The sequence below is a fragment of the Schistocerca gregaria genome, chromosome 1 (genome assembly GCF_023897955.1).
Source record: "Schistocerca gregaria isolate iqSchGreg1 chromosome 1, iqSchGreg1.2, whole genome shotgun sequence".
Classification (NCBI taxonomy): Eukaryota; Metazoa; Arthropoda; class Insecta; order Orthoptera; family Acrididae; genus Schistocerca; species Schistocerca gregaria.
The window spans coordinates 348661385-348683023 of NC_064920.1; the positions used below are offsets into that span (position 1 = coordinate 348661385).

At 43.7% G+C, this 21639-nt stretch overlaps 1 protein-coding gene across 1 annotated transcript in view; it reads left to right on the forward strand.

Annotated features, from left to right (window-relative positions):
• The first annotated feature begins 17908 nt into the window (after nucleotides 1-17908).
• LOC126347090 (uncharacterized) overlaps nucleotides 17909-21639 on the forward strand; it is a 29345-nt gene continuing 25614 nt past the window's right edge. The window contains exon 1 of the mRNA XM_050002245.1: nucleotides 17909-18082. Coding sequence (XP_049858202.1) covers nucleotides 17909-18082 — 174 coding nt within the window. The remainder of the gene's footprint in view (nucleotides 18083-21639) is intronic.

Sequence of the window (21639 nt, forward strand, 5' to 3'; positions counted from 1 at the left end):
CGCTTGCGACTGACAAACTAAAGAACAGAAAAGCCGCCGGGCCAGATGGTATCCACTCCGAGACACTGGAAACTGTCGTTCCACACACAGATTGTTCTATACCTGACGGATCTAGTCAACGAAGCGCTACGGTTGGGATGGGTACCTGCGGCCTGGAAAACAGCAAATATCGACATAATTTAAAAAATCAGAGGAAAAGGATCCCTCAGATCCAAACACGTATAGGCCTGTATGGTTAATGAAAACCTTAGCCGAATTCCAGGAGCGACTTCTGTGTAATCGCTTGCAATCGCACAGAGAACTCCCTGGCCCTAGTCCACACCAATTGGGCTTTAGGGCGGGAAATTGTGTAGACGAGACACGAAATAAGGTACTATCCACCGTTAATAACACATGAAGCAAATACGCAGTTGCTATTCTTCTACATTTCGGGCGTATTTGATAATCTCTGGTGGCTCTTAATGTTTGACTCAGAGAGATGCAGATACCTAAAGCCCTCTACGACAGCCTTTCGAACCACTGTAGAAACAGGGCGGTAGAATGGCGCGCGGGAAGTCAGAAATTGATTACCTGATGGTGGTCGCGCACTTAAGAGCACAACTCGACTGCCGGTCAACAAAGCTACTCACAAGTATCAGCCAGTGATGCATACATAATAAACTTCAGAGTATCCATGTAGATGTAGACAGATGTAGATCTGTACGTAAAATCTAATCTAATCTAATCTCTTCAGATGGCTCTACACAAAACAGTTTTATACGGCTCAAAGGAACACTACAAAAGAATCGAACCATAAAATTACAAGACATTAGCGTACGCAGATATCTTTGTGTGCAACTCGACGAACGACTGTCCTTTGACGTACACATCTACATCTATCTACATCTACATGGATACTTTGAAAATCACGTTTAAGTGCCTGGCAGAGGGTTCATCGAACCACCTTCACAATTCTCTATTATTCCAATCTCGTGTAGCGCGCGGAAACAATGAACACCTACATCTTTCCGTGCGAGCTCTGATTTCCCTTGTTTTATCATGGTGACGATCACCTATATTTTCGCAATCGGAGGAGAAAGTTGGTGATTGGAATTTCGTGAGAAGATTCCGTCGCAACAAAAACGCCTTTCTTTTAATGATGTCCAGCTCAAATCCTGTATCATTTCTGTGACACACTCTCCCATAATGCGCAATAATACAAAACGTGCTGCCTTTCTATGAACTTTTTCGATGTACTCCGTCAGTCCTATCTGGTAAGGATACCATACCGCGCAGCAGTATTCTAAAAGAGGACGGACAAGCGTAGTGTAAGCAGTCTCCTTAATAGTCTCTAAGTGTCCCGCCAATAAAACACATTCTTTGGTTAGCCTTCCCCACAACATTTTCTATGTGTTCCTTCCAACTTTAGTTGTCGTAATTGTAATACCTAGGTATTTATTTGAATTTATAGCTTTTAGATTGTACTGATTTATCGTGTAACCGAAGTTTGAGTTCCTTTTAGCACTCATGTGGATGACCTCACACTTTTCGTTATTTAGGGTCAACTGCCACTTTTCGCGCCACTCAGATATTTTTTCTAAATCGTTTTGCAGTTTATTTTGATCTTCTGATGACTTTATTAGTCGATAAACGACAGCGTCATCTGCAAACAACCAAAGACGGCTGCTCAGATTGTCTCCTAAATCGTTTATATAGATAAGGAACAACAAAGTTCCTATAACAATACCCTGAGGAACGCCAGAAATCACTTCTGTTTTCCACGATGACTTTCCGGTAGGTACTACGAACTGTGACCTCTCTGACAGGAAATAACAAATCCAGTCACATAACTGAGACGATATTCCATAAGCATGCAATTTCACTACGAGCCGCTTGTGTGGTACAGTGTCAAAAGCCTTCCGGAAATTCAAAAATACGGAATCGATCTGAAATCCCTTGTCATCAGAACAACGACTGACACGGCTGCCAAGATCATGCACAAGTTGGCCAGACTGAACATAAAACTCTTCATGTTACCATAACACACGCTGAGGACTGACTGTAGTGCGCTCTTTGGGTCTCTGGTCTGTTTTCCAGCCAGTGCATGGGCCCACCGAGTATGTCTGGTGACAAAGAGGGACTTCGTGCGGCGAGGGCAGAGAAGTGCCCTGGTAAGACTGTCAGGAGCTTTCAACACCACGTCAGTGGAATCACTCTGCTTGATGCCTGGATCCTTACCTGAGGACATAATCATTCGGTTTCGGGCTGCAATGTACTGGCTGAGGAGTGGGAGACAGGATTAGGTAATCGAGAGTATCGGGCAGGAGGTCACTGAGAAGCGCCAACTTGCTAAAGGACCGTAGGGTGTTTCATTTCTTCCCGGACAGCAGGGAAGGTCTGAGACTGAGCCATGTCAAATTCCAGCCGCGGTATGGTTCACTTTCAGACAGATCACGGCACTTACCTTGCGCACTTCATCGCGTAGGCAGCGTCCAGAACGCTGCTCGTACACGTGGGGAACATGCATCCAGAGAACACATACTTTTTCACTGTCACCAATAGAGAGAACCACACCAGACACCGACGTGGTGATATGATACGGGCAATAAGAGACAAAGACGACTGAGAGATAATAAATAAAATCGCTGATGATGTCTCAAGACATTACATGACGAAAACAGACACGGCCGCATAAAGAACACCGCAACACACACGAAGCACCTAAGACAGCAGTTCCAATTCGTACACCTACACAGACAGCAGTACCGAAACACCACTCACTCAAATAGCGAACACTTTCACCAACACGTATCCAGACGACCTCACACTACATCCAGAATAATTAAATTGTTTTAGGATAAGTAGTGTATTGCAAGCAACCCTGTAAACCCGTTCTAGCTTGAGTAAAAGCAGCAGGTATATCCATCCCGCTGTCATTATACCACTGTTGGGATGTAACGCTTGTAACTGAACACTGAGTATATAAGCAACATTGTAGGTAAAATTCAAGACTCATAATATAGGAATTGACGATTAATTAGTAACAGCAAGGAACAACGTACTTTATACTCACACACCACTGACCTTTCCGCAATGTACATAATAGTTATAGTGTTTTTGTAAATAATGTTTAGAAATATTAATCCATAAATTAAACTATAGTGCGCCGGAACTGCAAGGCTCGAAGTACGCTATAGACCATTCAAATTGCTACACCACGAAGATGACGTAGTAAAGACGCGAAATTTAACCGACAGGAAGAAGGTGCTGAGATATGCAAATGATTAGCTTTTCAGAGCATTCACACAAGGTTGGCGCCGGTCGCGACACCTATAACGTGCTGACATGAGGAAAGTTTCCAACCGATTTCTATACACAAACAACAGTTGACCGGCGTTGCCTGGTGAAACGTCGTTGTGATGCCTTGTGTAAGGAGGAGAAATGCGTACCATCACGTTTCCGACTTTGATAAAGTTCGGATTGTAGCCTATCGCGATTGTGGTTTATCGTATCGCGACATTGGTCGAGATCTAATGACTGTTAGCACAAGGAATCGGTGGGTTCAGGAGGGTAATACGGAACGCCGTGCTGGATCCCAACGGCCTCGTATCATTAGCAGTCGAGATGACAGGCATCTTATCCGCATGGCTGTAACGGATCGTGCAGCCACGTCTCGATCCCTGAGTCAACAGATGGGGACGTTTGCAAGACAACCACCATCTGCACGAATATTTCGACGACGTTTGGAGCAGCATGGACTATCAGCTCGGAGACCATGGCTGCGGTTACCCTTGACGCTGCATCACAGACAGGAGAGCCTGCGATGGTGTACTCAACGACGAACCTAGGTGCACGAATGGCAAAACGCCATTTTTTTGGATGAATCCAGGTTCTGGTTACAGCATCATGATGGTCGCATCCGTGTTTGGCGACATCGCAGTGAACGCGCATTGGAAGCGTGTATTCGTCGTCGCCATACTGGCGTATCACCCGGCGTGATGGTATGGGGTGCAATTGGTTACACGTCTCGGCCACCTTTTGTTCGCATTGACGGCACTTTGAACAGTGGACGTTACATTTCATATGTGTTACGACCCGTGGCTCTACCCTTCATTCGATCCCTGCGAAACCCTACATTTCAGCAGGATAATGCACGACCACGACCGCATGTTGCAGGTCCTGTACGGGCATTTCTGGAGACATAAAATGTTCGATTGCTGCCCTGGCCAGCACATTCTCCAGATCTCTCACCAATTGAAAACGTCTGGTCAATGGTGGCCGAGCAACTGGCTCGTCACAATACGCCAGTCACTACGCTTGATGAACTGTGGTATCATGTTGAAGGTGGATGGGCAGCTGTACCTGTACACACCATCCAAGCTCTGTTTGACTCAATGCCCAGGAGTATCAAGGCCGTTATTACGGCCAGAGGTGGCTGTTCTGGGTACTGATTTCTCAGGATCTATGCACCGAAATTGCGTGAAAATGTAATCTCATGTCAGTTCTAGTATAATATATTTGTCCAATGAATACCCGTTTATCATCTGCATTTGTTCTCGGTGTAGCAATTTTAATGGCCAGTAGTGTATATGGGGTTCACCCGCGGCGTCACGTAGGTACCTCTCCAGAGAGTAGTACATTTTAACTGCACCATGCTAATGAAATTAGTCATAAATAAACCATCACAATTTGAAAAGAGTACCTAGAACACCAGAGGAAAAAATTACCTTTATTATCTGTTCAGAAAGGTGTTCAATATGCAGCAACAAACATGTTGGATAATTTCTCCAGAAACATAAAATGTCTAACAGATAGCAAAGCAGGTATTAATTGTAATCTAAAATCATTTCTCCTGGACAAAACCTTCTCTATGGGCGAAATTTTATGTAAAACTGGTAGCTTGTAAAAAACTATCACCTAGCATGCAATCGAAATTGCGTGGGTGGATGTAAAAAATAAAATATTCATTAATCCCGTGTACGTACCCTGCCAATCATTCGTTCCACATAAATTCGACAATAGAATCGTTCAGAAGACCTATGGAAGATGTAACTAACAAACCATACTTAATTATTTCTTTGTTTGATTTCATCTCTGAAGGTCTGTTTTACCATCAGATAAGCCCGCTGTATTTTCTGTTTGGATGCAGTCTGAGAACCATCCAGTGATGAGCGTCTTCTCCGGGGGAGGGGGGGGGGATTTCGAATTCCCTGCCAATCACTCTGCTTTTCGTTTCTCGAATTTTCTCTAAGCGATTTAGCGTAATTGCAGAGGTAGTTGCTTCGTCAAGTTTACGATTCTAAAGACCTATTCGTCGGCGAGACATAATAATCATTCTATGGTGCGTTCACTAAGCTATTTAGCTTAACATGCGCCTATAAGCCGCTCGCCGGCCGCGGTGGTCTAGCGGTTCTAGGCGCTCAGTCCGGAACCGCGTGACTGCTACGGTCGCAGGTTCGAATCCTGCCTCGGGCATGGATGTGTGTGATGTCCTTAGGTTAGTTAGGTTTAAGTAGTTCTAGTTTCTAGGGGACTAATGATCTCAGATGCTAAGTCCCATAGTGCTCAGTGTCATTTGAACCCGCACCTATATGATCACATCTTTTAGCGAAATAGTTGTTGGCTAATGTGTTAAAGTGGAAGTCGCGCATCATCCAATGAAATGTTCGAAATTTCACAGAAGCTGCTTTCCATATGGGTCTCCCTTCTCATGCTGGCAATTCGGATTCCTTAGAACTTGTACTTTGCAGGGCCGGTGTGAGTGGAAAATACGAGAGTTTTCGTTCTATGTTATTACCGATAAGCATCGGCTTCAAGTTTCTATAGTACTAACTCGTTTGTGCCGGCGAGCGAGCGTGCCCGAAAGCGGCGCCTTGCAGTAACGTGGGGGCTCGTTCGTCAGGGCTGATGAAGCTGTTTGGCCTCCGTTGTTTCGCCGCCTGCGCAACGCCACACTGCCCGCACCCGCGAGCGTCAGCAGTCTTCCCTTTAACCGTGTAGCCACAAGGTTGCACACGTTTCGCTTCTTCGGCCTGCGAAGACGACGAATGTTAAAGACAGGCGGCACTTTTGCCGTATTCGTTAACTGTTGTCTTACTTGTTGCTTTTGATTCGTACAGCCAGGGGGCGTAAATACTTGAATGACATCTGGTTCTCAACCTACTTCAATATGAATTATCTCTCCAGTCGTATCGGGACACAAGTGACAGCATGCGCTACCAATATGTTCAAAACTGCCTCACCTCGCATAAAAACTAATTTTCCCAGGGCGCATACCTCGGGTTGTATTAAAAACAGAAAAGTATAGTTCAGTGTTTTGGATTGCCCTTGGCCTACGGATCATTTGTGTAACCAGCAGAAGGATAATCTTGCTGTAAATATCCTACACTGAAGGGTCAAAGTCTGAGTTTTACACATTTCCTTCAGCTCAGGCAAATGGAACAAAGTGTTCGGTTCTTTTTGCACTAGATGTGATCTACGGTGCGCCTTGAGGGACTTGCAGAGGTACTATTTAAGTCATGGGTGGTTCCCGAAAAGTAGTTTTTCAGTATTTTTCACCGTTAGCAGCCAATATCAAAATAACTAACCTTAGCAAATTGCTCAAATTTTAACGACATATTCTCCAGGCATTTGTCTAGAAGTGCCAACACCCCAAAAACACGGTTTTTGGATACCAAAACTGAGCCGCGGATTCCAAGGCGGCTGTGCGCAGCAAATGCTTATAATTTTTATGATGTTTTCCTAAGATCTCTATCTCGAACAACTGAAATTATTTTCTTGATATCTTTATCCGGTTCCGAGATACAGAGGTTCAAATTTGCCCTACTTGTACGCGTAAAATCCGGTGTGAGGCGAAAGCTTAGTCTATAAACTGACGTAGTACGGAGAAATATGCTGTAAAGTGTCTACGTTATTATCAGAAGGATTCTGGGAACCCCATGTTGTAGTACTGAAGTACATGCATAGTTTCTGAGTATATAAAATTATTTCGCTTTGACATAAGTAAACTATCAAAACTTCACCGACCCGTAAAATTCTTTTCATATGAGCGATATGCCCTGCTGTGGCAGGAAAAAGAAGGGAACTAGTGAAAAAATGCTCTTATCGGAGCACAAAAAAAGATAATATGCCCCTGTTTAAAAGACTGACTGAAAAATTGGGTACCAACTGCCTCACTCTACATTCCTTAGCACCTTTAAAAATTTTCATAAAAATTTTGGCATCCGAACATATTTGTGCTTCCTTATGCTAAGTGAAGAGGAAACAATCAGTGAAAAATGAGGGAAAAATAACAAATATTGGAATGTAGACAGTGGTTGTGGCGTAGAAAGAGCGAAGGAAACAATAGCAGTGTGTGTGAGAGTGAAGAACAGAGTGACAGTGGAACATAGTTGACAGTGACAGAATAGTGCCAGGAAAAGAGTGAAGTAGACAGTGACAGGGGGGGGGGGGGGGGGGGGGGAATAAAGAGAAAGAGACGGAGGAAGTAGGTGAGAGCCAGTGATAATGAGAGAATATATACAAAGACAACGAGGAAGAGAGAGATACTGACAGTGGAAAGAGATAGTAGCGGTAGGAACGAGGGAATGAGATATTAGCAATAAGGAGGAGACAGTGACAATGAGAAGAGGCTAGTGGTGTAACATGAACGAAGGAGACTGTGGCTGTGACGCTGGAAACAATGATAGACGCAAAGAGATGATGACAATGAGTTGGACAGAATGAGTGACTGAGAAAGGGCAACTGGAAATGGATGGGTAAGAGCGACTTAAAGCGATGCACTAGTGGGTGTGAATGAGCTACTATGGAAGCTTGTGCGAGTTTGAGGTCAGTTGCAAGTTAAAAAAGAGCGCCAATATGTTCGCTTGCCAAAATTTTTGAAGGTGCTGAGGAAGATAGAGTGAGACAGCTGGTACCCCATTTTCCATTTAGAGTCTTTTAACCAGGAGCGTGTACACCTTTTATGTTCTCCGACTCGAGCATTTTTCCTCTGGCAGACAGATGACAGATTTATTTACTCCTACAATTCAGGGGCCATAAACATGACACCTACAGTCCTATCGCTTTTTCCGTAATTCCCAACCCTGGCGTTCTGATATGCCTACATTACATCTATACTACACTAGTAAGCTTACGGTGTGTACTTCTGGACCCGCCATAGTTTCTCATCTCCCTTGGTCAAGATGTGAATGGTGAATGGGAAGAATGATTGTCAGTAAACTTTTACTTTCCCTGATTTTCTCATTGTGATCATTTGGCGAGGCGTATGTGGGAGGAAGCAATAAGTTGCCCGATTGTTCTTGAAATGTCTGCTCCCCAAACTTCAATAGTAAAACCATCCGTGATACAAAACTCCTCTCTTGTAGCATCTACCATTTGAGTTTGTTGAGCGTTTCCGTATCGCTCTCGTGCTAACTAAACGATACTGTGACGAAGCTCACCGCTCTTCTTTGTATAAGGGGCGATCAAAAAAATTTCCGTTTGAGAGCGTTGTTTCAGTGTATATGCGACTCCGATGCTGGGACATAACACCGACATGTAGCAATGGATTAGTGTGGCATTCGTGTTCCTCCGGCGTGCGGTAAATGCGGAAACGTGAACCATGGCGACGTTATTAACAAATGGACCAACGTGCTGTTACTCTTTCCCTGGCTGCCAAAGGACAACCGGTAGATATCCATAGGAGCATGTTTGACGAAAACTACCATTGTCGAATGGTGCACCAAGTTCATGATAACGCACGTCCCCATACCGCAAAAGTAGTAACATAGAAGTTACGCCAACTCAACCGGGAGACACTCGAACACCCATCCTGTAGCCCTGATTTCTTCCCATGTAATTATCACACCTTCGGTCCCTTAAAAAAAAGGCATTGAGGGATCGATGACTCCTGTCGGACGAGGGTGTGCAGCGGACGTTACGGACTTCTTCACATAGCAGGATATGGCCTTTTACCAAATGGTATCTTGAACCTGGTGCATTGATGTGATGATTGTCTCAATGCTCACGGTGATTTTACCTGATTTACTCATTGATTCTGGACTGTACGGCCTTCGAACGTAAACTTTTTGACCACCCCTTATATCTTCTCTGTCAATACAATCTGATAAGGCTCCCAGACTGATGACCAATACTCAAGAATCGGTTGAACGACTGTTTTCTAAGCCACTTCTTTCGTGCATGACGCGGTGGTCTCGCGGTTCTAGGCGCGCAGTCCGGAACCGTGCGACTGCTACGGTCGCAGGTTCGAATCCTGCCTCGGGCATGGTTGTGTGTGATGTCCTTAGGTTAGTTAGGTTTAAGTAGTTCTAAGTTCTAGGGGACTGATGACCACAGCAGTTGAGTCCCATAGTGCTCAGAGCCATTTGAACCATTTTGAACTTTCGTGCATGAATATTTCCTTAAAATTCTGCCACTGAATATTAGCCAACCATCTGCTTCTCCTAATGCTAGTTTTGAGTGATTGGTCTACTTTAGTTTCCACCTATCTTCATCTGCCTGTACCAACACACTTCGTCATTCTCTCCTAGTAGACATTCATTTAATTCCCATTATTAGGTCACACAGTCCATCATAAACAGATGCTGTACATCTCAGTTCAAAAAACGTTACCAACAGCCATATAATTTAGGTTATTTTATTTTATTTCGATTGCAACCAGTTTCGGCAATTCATTTTGCCATCTTCATGCCCCATACTCTTTTTTCGAGTCATCGACCTTATCGTATAGCGCCATAAAATTGGATACCGTGAATCCTAATCATTGTGCAACTGATTCATACTAAAGGTGTCGCCCTTTCGTATGAATCAGTTGCACAGCGACTATTAGTCCGCGATCAAAGGCGAATACCACAGGAGGTGCTGCCACTCCACTCCACTCCCGCCTGTAACAAACCGCTCAGCTGTCGCTTCTACACTCGCCCCATTCTGACCTCTAACCGCAACATTTGGATTTCATACACGGTACATTTCCAAATAGGACAACCCATCCCATGATTTGCCACTCGCTTTATTCCGAGCATAAAATCAACTTAAAAAATGTTCAAATGTGTGTGAAATCTTATGGGACTTAACTGCTAAGGTCACGAGTCCCTAAGCTTACAGACTACTTAACCTAAATTATTCTAAGGACAAACAAACACACCGATGCCCGAGGGAGGACCCGAACCTCAGCCGGCATCAGCAGCACAGGAAATCAACTTAGAATATCATTTAATGGATTGAGATGATTGCACGTCTATTCGTATTTTGTAACAAAATGCTGGTGTTCCTCTTCAAGGAAAGCCGAACATCTTACGGCTTGTCATTGAAATACTGTTTCTTTTGGGAAAAAATATGCACTATTTTTTGATGCAGTTCCCTTTTAGGTCAATGGATTTTGTCCAGCAGTTTTCCCTTGTCTATATTCAATTTATCCCAATCACATTTATTTCAGCGTACACTGATATAATAGCTCCGTACTTTATATATGTATCACACAAGTACTCACGACAAGAAGTAGGAGTAATCCAACGAATTACGGACTCATATGTCTGTCGTTTGCAATATGAGTTTGGAGCACGTAATGCATTCGAACGTTATCGATAACCTCGAGGAAAACAACCTGTTGACAGACTGTCAGCATTGATTCAGAAAATATTGTTCTTATGAGACACAACTAGTTCTTTATTCTCATCAAGTAATGAGTGCTACCGACAGGGATCTCAAATTGGTTCCATATGTCTAGAAATCCAGTTGTCGTTTGATACTGCTCGTCACAAACGTCTCCTAATGAAATTCCGTGCGCATGGGCTGTAGTCTCGGTTGTGCGACTGGATTCGTGATTCACAGTTCGTATGACGGAAGCTCATCGATTAAAAAAGAAGTGATATCTGGCGTTCCCCAAGCAAGTGTTATGTTCCTAATTCATGGGAAAGATTTAGGAGACAATCTGAGCGGCCACCTTAGATTGTTTGCAGATGCCCCTGTCATTTACCGTCTACTTTACGTCACCAGAAAATCATAACCAATTGCAAAATGATTATACAATATGGCTGTATGGTGCGAAAAGTGGAAATTGGCCCTAAATAATGAAAAGCCTGTTAGAAGCACTTGAGGTAAACAAACATTTGCCTCAAAATCCCCAGCTGGTTCTAAATGATCAATTACAGCTGAGCGCATCCCTATCTTTAAGCTTCACATGACGCAATCAGCCAGCTACCACTACAATGTCACATACTGCTACACAAAATGATACAATAGAATTTCCTATTCCTTACCTTGGGTACCCCACAAACTTCAACAATATAGCTTGCAACACTGTAATATTGAGCCTTTTATTGAAGTACTGTGTTTAATGTAGCTCACTGCATAAAATGTAGTTTACAATGTAAAACATGTTTCTTGCACAAAATAAATTAAGAGTGCTCTGTTTAACAGAGTCTTAGCCAATGTTAAGATCTCACCAACTTTAGCGCTATAACAATTAAACCTGTAATATTGTGTAATTTAATTATTTACTGTGGTTAACATGGCCCATTTTGAAGTGTAATGTTAACGTTGAGAAACAAGTTTGATGCATAGCACTCTATGCAAGCGGATTGTATCTTTGCTAATAATATTTGGTTACGTAAGAACTAGTGTCCCTTTCAGATGCTAGTCAGTTGTTTCCTGAAGATAGCCCAATGAGCTGAAAACTAGTTTGAAATAAGCAAAAATCAGTAGAACTGAACATTGTACCTGTTATTCAATCTTAAATATGGAACTATTCTACCAAGAAGTAAGAGAAGAACACGCAAAAAAGTACCTAGGAACTATAACAACAAACACCTTAAACTGAAACGATGACATAGCAAATGTTGTGGGGAGACGAACCAAAGACTGCGATTTACTGGCAGGAAGATGCAACAGGTCTGCTAAAGAGACTGACTACGTTACGCCAGTCCGTCCTCTGCTGCAGTGTCCTCTGCTTGAGTATTGCTGTGCTGTATGGGAGCCTTACTGCATGAGATTGACGGAGCACATCGGAAATGTTTAAAGAAGAGTTAGTTCTGTATTGTAGCGAAGTAGGGGAGGGAGCGCAACGGATATGACACGCGAGTTGGGGCGGCAAAGGCGTTTTTCACTCCCGTTTACATTTCACGAAATTTCAGTCTCGAAATATTTTTTTGACCTCTCTACTTGGGAAGAAATTATCGTTGCAGTAAAATGAGAAATAAAGGTCGTACGGAGAGATTTAAGTGTTCGTTTCTCCCGAGCGTTGTTAGAGACTGGAACGTAGAGAATTATCGTGAAAGTGGTTCAAAATGGTTCAAATGGCTTTGAGCACTATGGGACTTAACATCTGAGGTCATCAGTCCCCTAGAACTTAGAACTACTTAAACCTAACTAACCTAAGGACATCACACACACCCATGCCCGAGGCAGGATTCGAACCTGCTCCGTAGCGGTCGCGAGGTACCAGACTGAAGCGCCTAGTACCACTCGGCCACACCAGGCGGCTGAAAGTGGTTCGATGAACTCTTTTCCAGGCATTTATCTGTGAATTGCAGAGTATTTATGTAGAGATGGATACTGATGAAGAACCCAGAAGTTGGATTCTGGAATACTTGCAAGATTAACCAGCTACGGCTGCTAAATTCTCTTCATTTGGGTTGAAACGCCTTCGAGCGACGCACTTTTAGAAGTCGGCTGGTGCTGAAACAAGTCAATAGGGTGGAATGTACCAAGAATTCGTATTTGATGTAGACCAGTTGTCCTATTGAAGAAGTTTTAATAATCGTGACGTCATTGCCTATTCTACTTTCACCGTTGGTGAAGGTTTGAATAAGGATACAGGTACAGTGCAGTGCATTATTATACTACGATGCCTTTTGTAGTTGGAACTTGTGGACATCGGAAGGTGCCTCGAGGTGAAGCTGTTTATGTTTGGTGTAAAGGGTATGTTGTATGTAAAAATGTAACACTTGTTGGTATTTTCTCTGTATATTGTAATAAATAATGAACCCTGTCGCGCAATTCTTATTCTATCACGTCGTCAGACAATTGCTCGTCTTGGTGGCTATCTCTATGCTCTCTGTCCACCTATTCGCTCTCTCCTCTACGTTAGCAGTGGAATTCAATACCCACTGCAGTCTTAGTGTTGAAGCACCTGCTATTAATTTCACGGAAGTTTGTTTTGACTTTTCTATATCCTACAATACTCGTTTTGACGACGGTTTCTTTTTCTGTTTCATCACATTTTTTTCTGCAGTGATTTCACCTTCGCTTCCTATTTATTCATTTCATTGGTGTATTCGTCTGTCCTTGAACATTTTTCTACTTTACATTTTCGTCGATTTGTTATCCAAGCTTTTCCGCCGTTACCTTCCTTGCAGCTATATTTGCCCTGGTCTGCCATTAGTTGTATGCTTCTACCAGTAGAGCTCCGACTCTTCAACCACATTTCACCCCTTCTCTTGACGCTTCTATGATAGAGATCAGAACGGCGATACCCAGTGTTGAAATGACGCGGTTTTCTTAAGGATAGTCAGGGAAAAACTTCAGGCATACGTCGCTCAGAATCGACACGAAAAGGCCCTGGCAGGTGGCATAAAGTGCGCCAATGAAACCACGGCTTCCCTTGTGACATTCATTTACGCACATTTTGCGGCCTAAAATGACAATTTGTATTTCGATGACAACCTTTCACACTGCTGATACCCCCCCAAACCATTCTCCCCTTCTCTATGGATAACATGTGGCTGCAACCCCATTGAAGGTGACCTAACCCCTTTGCAGTGCAGTGTGACTGCAACTTTTATTATGGTGTACAAGGTAAAACAGCTAGGGATCACTCGAAACCATTCGAAGAAACCTGAAAGAGATCCAAAGCAGAAAATTGTGTTTAGACTTTCTCAGTTCTTTTCCTTTGTGCCCTCCTGTGACGTGATCATGGGGGCGAGCTGTGGCATTGGCACGTGCATGAAGAAAATGGCAAAGCGGCCACGTAGGACCATCGAGTTCGGTGCTGACCCATGCACCTTTGTTCAGCATTCTAAAAATGTACCTGTATAGAGACAGCCCTTGGCTGATTGCTGCCTGTGGGCAGGCAACACCTTCGACACCCCTCAGATTCGACATTCCTGCAAGCAGCCCTTAGACCAGCTAGAGTCACTCAGCTGTAGTGCATCGAAAGGGTTGCCTACCTGAACCTCAGTCACGGATTGATTCTGTGCATGTGCATTTTTAAAGTGCTCAACAAAGACGAGCAGGTGGCACTGAGGGTGTTGCTAAACAGAATGGACTTAGAGGGACCGTTTGCCATTTTATTCATGCACTTGTCGATGTCGCAACCCCTTCATGATCACGCCATAAGGAGGGCCTAGAACATGAGGACTGAAAAACATAAACATCTTTTGTAGAGACGTTTTGGATGTCCACAGTGGCTCCACTGGGTATAATGGGGCAAAAATTTCCGTCGCACTTCCCTCCGAAGGGGCCAGATCACCTTAAATGGAATTGCAGCCCCATGGTGTCCTTAGAGAAGGGGAGAATCGTCTGGCGGTATCAGCAGTGTCAAAGCCAAGAACGTCGTTCCGTTCTACATCCCAAGGAAAACGTCGTTTAGCACCGTGGGATCTGTGTAAATGAACGCCCCAAGGCAAGGGGTGGTTTTATTGGCGCCCTTTATACCACTTCCTGAGCGACGACGTGCGTGAAATATTTTCCTCAGCCACCCATGAGAAAGCCACGTGATTTTAACACTGGGCATCGCGGTTCTGACCTGCAGAACTAAAAACTACACTCGCATTCATCAGAGTCGTTTACGCTGAACAGATACACTTCACACACAAGGGTAAATACTTCACCAAGAGAAGGCGCCATCATGCGCGGATGTAGGAAACGTTTCCAACTAGGAGGTGAATCCATCGGAGACTCGCAGGTAATATTTCCACAGGACACTTCCGTTCTTTACTTTACAAGCGGTGAAATGAGAAGGTACTCTAATGAACGCCTTAGAAAAAAAATCTGCTGGAAATCTTCGTAAGATTTAGGTTTCCCTTGATTTCCCTAAATCGTGCAAGGAAAATGCCGGGATGGGTCCTTTGAAAGGGTACGGCCCATTTACTATCCAATTATTCAATCAATCCGAGCTTGTGCTCTGTCTCTAATGAACACGATCTCGACGGGACGTTAAACTCCAATCTTCCTTCTTCGTAGGAGGAAAAAGGGGTATTCATTCAAAATGTGGCAGGTATTGGTATAAGGGGCAATCAAATGACAACGAGAGAGATGGAGAAAAGTAGTAAAACTATTATTACTTCAAAAACATTCGCCATAAGTGTTAATACATTCATCCCATTGTGAGGTAAGACTGTCAGCGCCTCGTGGAAAAATGTTTGCGGTCACCAGTGGAACCGTAATTGAACCCAGGCGTTCACCTCTTTGTTCAAAGCAAATAGAGACCACGAATATCTTTTTTCAGGGATCAAAAAGTACGGAAATCGCATGAGGAGTGATCGGGACTGTATGGAGGATGCCTAATAAATTCCCAGCGTAACTCCTGGAGCGTACTCGAAACAATCTTGGCAACACGTGGAGGGACAGTTTACTTCTTTTTGCATCTGTTTCATTTTCATTTGACTGCCTCTTATAGTTAACTAACCTCTGGAAGAAACGGTAGATTGAAAAGACTGCAGGGACACAGACAAGTTGAAATACTTAATCCAGTGACCGAGGGTTCTTGCAGTGGTAGTAATAGTTGCAGTAGTAGCTTCAGTCATCCGCGGATCTGTTTTCAAGGGTATCAAAATGGCGTGATATTACAATTTATGAAGAACAAAACAGCATAATTCACATATACAGGCATTTACGTACTTACAGATGTAATTTGAGAACGATGCGACAGGTAGTCGGCCGTGACCGTTCACTAGGAACTACCTCGTCATCTGCCTAGAATAATTTGGGGGAATCACTGGAAACCCAAACCAGGATGGCTAGATCCTTCCGAATATAAGGCCAGTCAGTTTCAAAGAGCGCTACCGTATTCTGTTTATCTCTAGCGTGCAATACTGTTTTCGAAGGCAGTTATTTAATAATAAGTACACACCCTATACCTGCATTGTTTCATTATATAACATTAGACACCCTATCAGCTAACAACGCGACGATGTTGGACTCCCATTTTTTGGACCGCAACTTCCCAGATGATAGCGTGAGAAACTCAGCATTCATCTGCAGTGACTGAGATTCTGACCTCAGAAAGAATGTAAGGTGTTAATGATAATATACGTTGCAGAGGTTCTGGAATTAAGTTAAAAAACCTAACGTGGCAATGCTATATGAAATGATAGATGTATTATTGAGTACTTTAATTAATTCTTGCTGTTTGTTGGCCTTGTTTATTTTAGCAGAACGATATAACTAATTGAAAGTCGCGTTCTTCAGCAACTACAACCTTTTCCCACTTTTCGGGTAACAAATTGATACTGTGTTAAAAAATATCGTATTATTTTGAGGTAATCCACTCATGGAGCCTGTTTTCGGGATCTTTAAAAGATGTGAAGCGTTGTTAAGAAGAACCATGCTGTATGGGCCGAAACAAATGGTAATCGGAGGGATCGATGTCCGGTGCTTATAGCGGGAGGGGCAAGACATCCCTACGACCTCCCTTCGACCTCCCTTCAAGGTTCCCTTCCCACGGTTTGCAATAAGTGTTTTGGCACTGTCACGAAGCAGGATGATTTCGTCATGTCTCTGAGCATACTGCGGGCGTTTGTCTTCTGCGTGATTCTAGTTGGGCAATTGTGCTTCGTAGCGTTTGGTGTTCACCATTTGATCCGATTGCAACAGGTCACGGTACACCACACCGACCACGACGCATTCTGTCACTCACTTCAAAATCATTGTCTTCGAATCGTTGAAACGAACCTCTGCACATTGTTTCTGACAGAGTGCGTTCTCCGTACGCCTCCACTAGCAGACGATGACTTTCCGCAGATTTCTTGAGATGTAGATAGAGTAACACTTTCTGCAAGAGTCTTTTTGTAGGTAAAAGCCGGTCTGTGTGGCCGAGCGATTCTAGGCGCTTCAGTCTGGAACCGAGACCGCTATGGTCGCAGGTTCGAATCCTGCATCGGGGACGGATGTGTGTGATGTCCTTAGGTTAGTTAGGTTCTAGGGGACTGATGACCTCAGTTGTTAAGTACCATAGTGCTCAGAGTCATTTGAACCCATTTGTAGGTACAAAATCCGACATGCCCGACAAGGCAGTAAATAGATACGTGCTTTTACTGCACTGGAATGATACACAGATCTGAAAGCCTAATTTTTCTACTGTTCTGTAGGTGTCATGTCACTCACCGCTACGCTGCAATTGTACAACTAGTGCCCTATCTTCATCGACAGCGAGAATTAATTCAAACTACTAACATTGTTACTTATTTGTTTGAAATTTTTTATCAAACCTCCTATAAGTAATTCTGGCTGTATGAAATGTATTGTTTAACACGTACTTTTTAACTGCTTTTTGACGTAAGTTGTAGAAAAATGGAAATATGGGAATAACAGCACGAAGCGGGATATGTGGGAGAAGGAGCTATTGTATGAAAGCTGATCACTAAAATAGCCCAGTAAAGACCAGTGACCTACAGCAGTTTTTGACTTTTCCACGCTGTTTGGAGTATTCCATGTTGTCGACTTGACGAAACCCAACAGTGTCTACGAGGGCGCCATTCACAGAACAGGCAAACCCAAAACACAGTTGGAACCTGCAACGCGACCGGTCTCCAGCGGTTGTGTCACACTTCGGACGACGACGCGCCCTTACGGTATACATGTTGGAGTTAGCAGTGACGTGACGGGTGGCGCGCTCGCTCGCTTTGGCAATGCGCCGAGTTGTGTTTGTAAACAGGGGCTGCGGGGCAGCAGCTTATAAAGAGCAACTGTAGCCGGCCGAGCTCTGGACGACATGGTTGCGTGGGAGGCACTGGTTCTGTGCCTTGCGGCGGCGGTAGCGGCGGCGGCGGCGGCGGCGCCGGCCGAACAATATTACGGCTACGAGCACGACCCCGAATCGTGGCGCGACATCTCGCCAGTGGCGCACACCACCAGCCAGGAGGAGCTGGACGCCGTCGTCTCGCAGGTATTATTTTATTTTAAGCTGCTTCGGCCAAAGAAATTAAAATTTTTCTCTAGGCAGGGCACTCCGTTCGATTAATGATTCATCGTAGACTGGGGCAGAGCGAGTTCCAATTGAGGATATCTGGAAGGGATTTCCAGTTCCAGTATTGCCTCACAACCAAGGGAAACCTCTGGAAAACACTGGTCGGAACTGCGGGATGGGATCTTTTGTAATTTAATTTTGGTACAATATGTTCCAGAAAAAAAGAAGAGCTGGTGTGTGTGAGAGCGTGTTTGTTTATTATCATACCGAGCAAAGTCGATACCTTGCTCGAAATGTGCAGTTTTCTTGTGTTGCTCTCGACCACTGGAGATGTAATCACTATCGACCACTGGCGATGTAAACAGCCCAGTCCCGACCACTTTTTGGGAGGTTTCCCCTGGTTTTTCAACGAATACTGGAACAGCAAATCCCCTCTTGAATAGCAAAATTTTGTACATGGCTGCACGTTCAGAGACCGTGAATAGTTACAATTGAAAGAAAACAGCCCTCGGTCACTATTTTTAACGAATTAACCGGGCTTCAACACTGCTAGGAGTGTCTTCCTCAGAATTTAAATCAAAGAATGGTCTATAACATGGTCAGCGGTTACAGGTTGCAGCCCTCAGTGGCTCGCCATAACAATTTTTTATCTTAAATATCTTTGTGACTAATGCCCTTTTGGCATATTTATTATTTTATAAATGACATATAAGTACTGTCAGTCTTTCACGATGGTTCCGTACTTATACTCTGATCCATACGTTTTTAGTCATAATTCAGTGACCATGTTTAGACCATTCTTTGATTTAAATTCTGAGGAAAACACTCCTAGCAGTGTTGAAACCCGGTTAATTTGTTAAAAATAGTGATCGAGGGCTGTTTTCTTTCAATTAGCCCTCCTGAATATTTCAGTTGGGATTTCTTCTGCACCGCCTCCCGCTTCCATCCGAGTGGGATGTTTGGCTTAAAAGAACGCTATAATGGGCCGGATCTCAAAGAAATAGCTCTGCTCGTTGGAAAAGAACTGCTCGGAGCATATCGTTCCAGAAAAAATTAAAGTTATGTTCAGTCCTTTGGCTCCAACCAACGATTTGAGAAGGTTACGCATGGTTGCGTTTTGAAACTCGAAATTTCCTCCAAAATACTCCAATTTGTGACTCCACCTGCCTTATTACAGCTCGCGTGGTATCTGGATGAAAAGAACTGGTATATATAATGGGTCGAATTTCTAACAGCTAACTCTACTCTTCGGGATGGTGAATGAAACGCATAAAAAATACATCTACATCTACATGATTACTCTGCAATTCACATTTAAGTGCTTGGCAGAAGGTTCATCTAACCACAATCATACTATGTCTCTACCATTCCACTCCCGAACAGCGCGCGGGAAAAACGAACACCTAAACCTTTCTGTTCGAGCTCTGATTTTATTTTGATGATCATTCCTACCTATGTAGGTTGAGCTCAACAAAATATTTTCGCATTCGGAATAGAAAGTTGGTAACTGAAATTTCGTAAATAGATCTCGCCGCGACGAAAAACGTCTTTGCTTTAATGACTTCCATCCCAACTCGCGTATCATGTCTGCCACACTCTCTCCCCTATTACGTGATAATACAACACGAGCTGCCCTTTTCTGCACCCTTTCGATGTCCTCCGTCAATCCCACCTGGTAAGGATCCCACACCGCGCAGCAATATTCTAGCAGAGGACGAACGAGTGTAGTGTAAGCTGCCTCTTCAGTGGACTTGTTGCATCTTCTAAGTGTCCTGCCAATGAAACGCAACCTTTGGCTCGCCTTCCCCACAATATTATCTATGTGGTCTTTCCAACTGAAGTTGTTCGTAATTTTAACACCCAGGTACTTAGTTGAATTAACAGCCTCGAGAATTGTATTATTTCTCGAGTAATCGAATTCCAACGGATTTCTTTCGGAACTCATGTGAATCATCTCACACTTTTCGTTATTTAGCGTCAACTGCCACCTGCCACACCATACAGCAATCTTTTCTAAATCGCTTTGCAACTGATACTGGTCTTCGGATGACCTTACTAGACGGTAAATTATAGCATCATCTTCGAACAACCTAAGAGAATTGCTCAGATTGTCACCCATGTCATTTATATAGGTCAGGAACAGCAGAGGTCCCAGGACGCTCCCCTGGGGAACACCTGATATCACTTCAGTTTTACTCGATGATTTGCCGTCTATTACTACGAACTGTGACCTTCCTGACAGGAAATCACGAATCCAGTCCACACAACTGAAACGATACCCCATAGGCCTGCAGTTTGATTAGAAGTCGCTTGTGAGGAACGGTGTCAAAAGCTTTCCGGAAATCTAGAAATACGGGATCAACTTGAGATCTCCTGTCGATAGCGGCCATTACTTCGTGCGAATAAAGAAAACAAGAACGATGTTTTCTGAAACCATGCTGATTACGTATCAATAGATCGTTCCCTTCGAGGTGATTCATAATGTTTGAATACAGTATATGCTCCAAAATCCTACTGCAAACCGACGTCAATGATATAGGTCTGTAGTTCAATGGATTACTCCTACTACCCTTCTTAAACACTGGTGCGACCTGCGCAATTTTCCAATCTGTAGGTACAGATCTATCGGCGAGCGAGCGGTTGTATGTGATTGCTAAGTAGGGAGCTATTGTATCAGCGTAATCTGAAAGGAACCTAATCGTTATACAATCTGGACCTGAAGAATTGCCCGTGTCAAGCGATTTGAGTTGCTTCGTAACCCCTAAGAAACTCATGCTAGCAGCTGTTCGTGTTTCAAATTCTGGAATATTCCATTCGTCTTCCCTGGTGAAGGAATTTCGGAAAACTGCGTTCAATAACTCCGCTTTAACGGCACAGTCGTCGGTAACAGTACCATCGGCACTGCGGAGCGAAGGTATTGACTGCGTCTTGCCGCTTGTGTACTTTACATACGACCAGAATTTCTTCGGATTTTCTACCAAATTTCGAGACAATGTTTCGTTGTGGAACCTATTAAAGGCATCTCGCATTGAAGTACGTGCCAAATTTCGCGCGTCTGTAAATTTTAGACAATCTTCGGGATTTCGCGTTCTTCTGAACTTGACATGCTTTCTCCGTTGCCTCTGCAACAGCGTTCGGACCTGTTTTGTGTACCATGGGGGATCAGTTCGATCTCTTACCAATTTATGAGGTATGAATCTCTCAATTGCTGTTGCTACTATATCTTTGAATTTGAGCCACATCTCGTCTACATTTGTATAGTCAGTTCGGAAGGAATGGATATAGTCTCTTAGGAAGGCTTCTAGTGACACTTCATCCGCTTTTTTAAATAAAATTATTTTGCATTTGATTCTGGTGGATTTGGAGGAAACGGTATTGAGCCTAGCTTCAACGACCATGTGATCACTAATCCCTGTATCAGTCATGATGCTCTCTATTAGCTCTGGATTGTTTGTGGCTAAGAGGTCAAGTATGTTTTTGCAACCATTTACAATTCGCGTGGGTCCGTGGACTAACTGCTCGAAATAATTTTCGGA